Source organism: Mandrillus leucophaeus, unplaced genomic scaffold (assembly GCF_000951045.1).
Source record: "Mandrillus leucophaeus isolate KB7577 unplaced genomic scaffold, Mleu.le_1.0 Scaffold59, whole genome shotgun sequence".
NCBI lineage: Eukaryota > Metazoa > Chordata > Mammalia > Primates > Cercopithecidae > Mandrillus > Mandrillus leucophaeus.
Genome location: NW_012106363.1, coordinates 3,389,533 through 3,396,341, shown reverse-complemented (window position 1 = coordinate 3,396,341; position 6,809 = coordinate 3,389,533). Strand labels below are relative to the sequence as shown.

At 48.6% G+C, this 6,809-nt stretch overlaps 1 protein-coding gene across 2 annotated transcripts; it reads right to left on the bottom strand.

Annotated features, from left to right (window-relative positions):
- Window positions 1-1,517: 1,517 nt before the first annotated feature.
- On the bottom strand, window positions 1,518-6,798 carry MRPL27 (mitochondrial ribosomal protein L27). Of its 2 annotated transcripts, none has more exons than XM_011999260.1 (4): window positions 4,502-4,754; window positions 4,051-4,182; window positions 3,628-3,695; window positions 1,518-1,956 (listed from the first exon to the last, which is right to left on the bottom strand). In XM_011999260.1, exons 1-4 carry the CDS (start codon window positions 4,548-4,550, stop codon window positions 1,750-1,752), a joined length of 456 nt encoding a protein of 151 aa, XP_011854650.1. In that variant the 5' UTR covers window positions 4,551-4,754; the 3' UTR covers window positions 1,518-1,749. The 2 variants fall into 2 exon arrangements, with proteins under 2 accessions (XP_011854650.1, XP_011854649.1); XM_011999259.1 differs by lacking the exon at window positions 4,502-4,754 and adding an exon at window positions 6,722-6,798 and having other exon boundaries at window positions 1,520-1,956.
- Window positions 6,799-6,809: the final 11 nt, after the last annotated feature.

Sequence of the window (6,809 nt, the reverse complement as noted above, 5' to 3'; positions counted from 1 at the left end):
TCTCAGCCCTGGGTGCCCTGGCTAACCCACCTTTTCACTTACTGCATTTTAACACACAATACCCAATTAGAGGCCCTGGGGTCAGGAAAAGGGCCACTAGTGGAGAACTCAAGGATATGAGTGGAGGCCCCAGTTCACTTCTTGTGTAGATGGTGCAGACCCCAGCCCAGGGAGGGCTAACCAGAGGGGTTTCCATGGAGCCAACATCTCCAGGGGAGATGCAGAAAGCAACAGTCCAAAGAAAGGGTGGTGCATATATGGGAGGAGAGCAAGAAAGTGGCTAACACCTTTGCTCTCCCATTTCTTCAGCTGCCACCAAGCTATGAGGACGCCATAAGGTCACTGCCTCCACCGCCGGCCTGCTGTGGCTCTACTCAGCCATCCCGGGAAGCAACCACCTGCCCTACTCAGGGGAACACCACAGTGTAGGAGGCAGCAACCACTTCTGTCCGGCTCTTCCCCTTTCTCCAGGGGACTGGACGGGAGAACACTGAGCCTGTGGAGACAGCCCCCATCAATCTCCCCTGCCTAAAGACTACTCCAGCTGGGCCTTGGTACCTGATGCCCCCACACATGGTGCCAAAGTAAATCCCAGGTCACCTCTGCCAAGGATGTGCAGGAGATGAGGAATCCAGGGTAATGTTCTGGGAAAGCAAGATGACATGTTCAAGGCAGAACTCCAGAACTGGGAGGCTTCTCTGACCTCAATCCCTGGAGTGCCTGCCTTCAAGGCAGAGTAGAGTCCCTGAAAGGAAGCCACTGGACCCAACAGGCCCCTCTCTGGGACCGTAGCCAACACCACCTACCTCCAACAGCCAGGAATGATCATCCAAAATGAGATTTTCTTCCTGGCTCCTCCACTCAAAGGCAAGCCTCTAAAGGTCCTGGCTGGGATGACAATAGAGTGGCCTGACCCCTGCCCACTCTAAGCCCTCACTGAGTATTCCTGAAGCCAGATTCTTTGCTACTGTTTATCGTTTGAGATAAATCAAGAACCAGAAGAGAATGTGGGCTTGGTAGGCCTAGCTCTTCAGGTGAGCAGGAAGAAGCCATTTGTTACCTACTCTGCCCTACCACTGGAAAGACCTCGGCAGTCCAGGGCAGATGAGGCCTGACGGAGCCTCCCAGAAGCATATCCTGCCATCCCACAAGCTCTCTCTCTGCCCTAGACCTGGAGAGGTAGGGAAGAGGCTTTCCTGTGGCTATCTCTGGGGCTACAGCCCCAGCTCCCTTTGCATGTGGCTACGGGAGAAGAACATGACTGTGTTGCTTCCTTTACTGGCTGCCCCCACCCCTCCTCCCAGGGCCCAGCCCCTGGCCTTTCCTGGGATCTAAGAGGGGAAGCAGCAATGACACCCTCAAGCACGAGCTCCCCTCCTTCCCCTCTGGAGGACAGTGCCAAAGCAAGTCCCCCTTCTCATTTCCTCACTCAGATACGTTCTTTCTTGCTTTGAGGCTCCCCCTTGGTGTGCACTAGAGAACCTGGGTAAGGACCAACAAATCACTAGGCAGTTCCATCCAGGTGTGTCCCTAAATAGCATGCGTTCATGACTCTGGCTCACTTTATTTTTGGCCCCAGGTCAGGTCTCCCAAAGGGTTTCCCAGCAGTCACTTCAGAGTCTCCTGCAGAGTCACCATCAAGCAGACCTCTTCCTTGGGAGGCCGTGTCGTCGCCCCAACCCTTGACTTCTGGTATCACCATCTCCTGTCACCTGGGCTCCAGTCTGTCTGATGGCCTCAAACAGGACATCAAAGCATAGCTACCAGTTTGAAGGTGCCCTCCGGCTTGGCAGGAACCACGTGGACAAAAGTCTTGTAGAGTACAGCACCCTTGGGCAGCCTGGTGATCAGATCCACAGCCTCCGTGTTTCTGGGATGAGGCACGTAGACCTCCTTAGTGTAGCGGACTATCCCCTCTTCCAGGGCATACAGACATTTATTCTTCCCAAGACCCACCTGCAACACACAGACCTGGTCAGCTGGTCAGCGAGGTGGCCCGTCCCAGAATTTTGGGACAGACTTCTCACACAGAGCCACGCCCTGGGGTCGAAGAGGGGGATCAGAGAATGCCATCTCAGGTTCCCTTTCCCACTGGCTGGCACTTCCAAACCTTCTGCTTCTTTACTGACTCATAACAAATGAGGGAAAAGAAAGCTCCAACAGCCAACGTGGGTCACTGTTCAGTCCCAGGGGGCTGTTACCTGGAGCCATGTCTATGTAACTGGTCAGAAGCCAAAGTGGACAGATCCCAAAACCCAGGAAGATGCCCTAAATCTTCATTTAAGACTTAAACAACACTAGAACTGTCATATGTCATATTAAAACACTAGTTTGATGTAAATTTTCATCTGGGTAGTGATTTATAAAGTTTAGGCTCTATGGAAAATATAGACCAAAGCTATATGTATAATGCATATGCCAATAAAACAATCATACTATTGCATCAGCTAATACCCATGTAAGCTCTTTAATACCCATTAAGTCATTTAATCCTCACCTTGTAAAAGAGGTATTATCTCCAATGCCATTTTTCAGATGAGAAATACGAAGCAGAGAGGTTAAACTATGTTGGATGTACAGTTTTTAACCATATTTTTTAGCTTTTTCTTTTAGAACTTCAGGCTGGGTGTGTGGCAGATTTTACCCAGGTAGTCCAGCACTATTCTGTCTCTCTGATTAAAAGAATGGGCTCTGGAGCCAGGATGTCTGGTTCAAATACCAGCACTGCTACTTACTCCTGTGTGGTCTTAGGCAAGTTTACTTCACTGTGCCTCCGTTTTTTTTCATCTGTCAAATGGGAATAATATTAGCTACTTTACAGGATCAATTTGAGGATTCATAGTCAACAATCATAAAGGGCTTAGAATACCGTCCAGCTCAAAATATGTTAGCTTTGATTGTTGTTGACATAGCTACACATCTAATGTCTTAAGTTCTAAAAGGTAAAGCTACTACATATGAAATTATCCAAAAAGGGGTGAGGGAAGGGAAACTGTTTACAAAGGAAACTAATATTTAAAATAATGTGAAGAGTAGAGTATCGTTCTGTCTCTGTAACAAAGAACTGTCCTACCCTATAAAAATGATGCCAACTTGCTGAAACTGAAATCCCCACCTGGTATGAACCTAATTTCTGGCATACTGAATTCTATTTCAATAAATTCAAGCTATCTTTCAACCATCTACAAGTAAGTCTATGCAAAGGGAGAGATCTTAGACATAATGAAAAACTAATAAATTGAAATTAGTTTCCCAAGACTAAAATAATATTTTAGATATCTTGTCCTCCAAGAACTGAGGGTTAGAAAGAAGAACCAAGAATACCAGGCCAATGCAACACCAAAGCAAAACATAATGATCTGGGAGTTAGGCAGACCTGGTGCAAATCCCAGCAGTCACTTGCTCCTTCCACCCCCTCTAAGTCTCTGGCATTTCACCTGTAAAATAGAGACAATACCCACCTCACAGGGATGCAGTAAGGAAGAAATGAGATCGTGTAGGCATGGGAATCAGCACAATGCTTGCCATTTGGTAAGCACCCAATACATGCAACTGTTACTACCATGCTTAGGGGCAAGGAGAGGTCATCCTAGAAAGGAAAAAGGGGGCAGCAACAGAGCAACTCACATGGGCACCTGGGTGCCAGCGGAAATGGCGCTGTGTTCCAATGATGTTCCCAGCATGAACATAGTGACCTAGAAGAGAAGTCCACAGTGACTGGGGCAGCATAGCAAACTACCAAGAAAACATGATGGCCTAAATGCTGCATACCAACTTCCAAGCCTGCCCCTGGCCAAAAACAACTCCCAGACAGTCCAACACAAGCACTGCAGGATCTGCCACCCAGCAGCTCTTATCTCTAATTGCATAGTTATGGTTCATACCCACCCACCCTATGACCCTTCCTCAGGTCTTATCTGTTCCTTTAATCTGGAGACAATTATGATGGTGAGGAAGAATAGGGCCAGGAACATGCAGGGTTCTTCTGCTCTCCTAAGGAACACCAGGACAGGGTGCAGCTGGGAAGGGGAAGCCAAGGCACATCCTCACCTTCCATTTTCTTAATGCCTAGGCGTTTGCCTGATGACTTTCCACCAAGGTTTCTGGAGCTACCACCCGTCTTCTTGGATGCATATCTGACAGCAAGAGCTGTAGCAGGAGTGGAGCTCAGCAAGGATGTAACTGCAAAGAAAACAGAAACATTGTTCAGACAGACAGGCTCAAACTATTTCTGCCTCAATGGGGCACATGCTGAGAGGTGAGAGGTGGTGGGGAGATGAGAAAGATGTGTCAGGGGAGCAAAAGTGCCACTGAGTGTATTAGTTCTCAGGGAATACCTGAAGGTCCTTGGCTTTCTTCTTTTGGGGGAGGGGGCGGGAGAGCAGTGAAACATAAATGGAAAAAAATAAACATCATGTGTTCTGGGTCCTGACACATTTAGTCTAAATGTGCTGAGGAGAAATGGACACCACAGAGCTGCCTGCTTCAGAGGCTCACTCACCCTCATGCACCATGGAGGTGCCAGAACAGACTTGGGAAGCCCAGCACATCCAGAGAGGCTTCTGTTTCAGGCTCACTCACGACTTTTTCTTTTTTTTTAAGACGGAGTTTTGCTCTTGTTGCCCAAGCTGGAGTGCAATGGGCGCAGTCTTGGCTCACTGCAACCTCTGCCTCCCGGGTTCAAGCGATTCTCCTGCCTCAGCCTCCCAAGTAGCTGGGATTACAGGTGTGTGCCACCACGCCCGGCTAATTTTTTGTATTTTTAGTAGAAACGGGGTTTCACCATGTTAGCCAGGCTGGTCTGGAACTCCTGACCTCAGGTGATCCCAAATTGTTGGGATTACAGGCCTCACCCATGACTTTCTCAGCTATTCACTCATCCACTGCTCACCAAATACTAGTAAACTAAAAGGGTAGCTGGTCTGAAGGTGGCTCCCACAGGGTCCTGGCCATTTCAGAAGGCTGGGCCCTTTCTTCTCAAAGCACATCAAGCAGAGGTCCAACCATGACCCACAGACTGCCCTTGTTAATCTGACCCCTCCATACTCATTCCAAAGTGCTCAATAGCATTCATTTGAAAAAGTAAAACAAACTAAAATTCATACTAAGATGGTAGTCCCTTGCTGTATGACAAGCTTAGGGGTGCAACTCCTTGCCTGCAGGTCTCCAGACACAGCCATGATTTAAGGCCCATGCCAGTGTCTTTAGAGAAGCTTTGTGGGTCTCTGGAGCCTGTAAGTTCAGAGTGTCTGAAACCTGGGTTTCTGACATTTCCATGACAACATAGACTAACTGCGGCAAAGGACCAGAGATAAGGACTCAGAAAGACAACATGTTAAATGCCCAGCACCAGGATCTACCTACCTTTAAACATCTATTCATTCATTTACATACTTACTAAGCTCAGGAGCTGGGCTTTTACTTTACTTACATTATCTCATTCACAAATATTTGCTCTTCACCCTACTCCCCATCCTCCTCCTCAAAGTAAATGGTGCTACCATTCAGTCAGTTGCTTAGGCAGAAACCACAGTCACTGCGGATTCCTTCTCTTTGCTGACCTCACATATTCAGTTCACCAGCAAGCTCTGTGGATGCTAACTCCAGAACAGATCTCAAATTCATCCATTTTCCTCCAAGTTCACTGCCACCACAAACGTCTTGGCTAAATCATCTCTGCTCAGGGATATTATGGCTTTCCATCTGATTTCCTCATTTCCACTCCTATCCCCTTTAAATTTACATAACAGGAATAGTTTGCTTCTCAAAATGTAGAACTGGCTCAAGTCACTCTCCTGTCCCTCACTCTACACAGGGCTAGGTCTCCTGTCATTCTTTTTTTTTTTGGGGGGGGGTGAGGATAGGGCCCCATTCTGTCACCCAGGCTGGAGTGCAGTGGTATGTACATGGCTCACTGCAGGCTCGACCTCCTGAGCTCAGGTGATCCTCCCACCTCAGCCTCCTGGGTATCTGAGACCACAGGCAAGCGCCACCACACTGGGCTAATTTTTGTATTTTTTGTAGAGATGGGGTTTTGCCATCTGGCCCAGTTGGTCTTGAACTCCTGGGCTCAAGCGATCCGCCCGCCTCGGCCTCCCAGTGTTGGGACTACAGGCATGAGCCATCATACCCCGCCTCCTGTCATTCTTTAGTTCTTAAATGTTATCTCCTCAGAAGACTTCCTTCGCCGTTCAATCTAAGAAAACACACACACACACTCATTTTCTTTCTTCACAGCACTTGCCAGTTTGCAACTACTTTATGTGTTCATTTATTGGCTTATGCACCAGAGAAAACCGTTCGGGGGCTAGAAGCCATGTCTTCACGTTTTCTGCTGATTTTCTGAACACCTGCCGCCGTGTCTACCACAAAGTAAGACCTCAATTTGTTGAATGAATAGATTAATTTTTTCATCACCAATGTGCCATTGTTACTAATACTCATACAGAGAAAGGATCCACCCAAACCCCCAACCGCCAAGAAAGCCGTCCGTGCTCCTGAGGCAGGAGAAGGCCAAGTGCTCCTCCAACTCCCCCACTCATGGTTCTACCCAGGATGTGTCACGTGACCAGCGACAGCGTCCCTCAAACCTGGAGTGGCCCACACACTTCCCCTCGCATCCAGGGTCCTCCGCGGGGATCAGTATCACCTCCTTCCCTCCCTGCTGGAGCTCCACTCTGCCTCCCCGCCTCGCCCCGCTCTGACTACTGCGTCCCATTACCAGCTGTTCGGGTCCTCAGCGCCAGCACCACAGACGCCATGTTTGCGTTCACTCACTTCCGGTCTCGAAAATGTTCTACTTCCGCTAT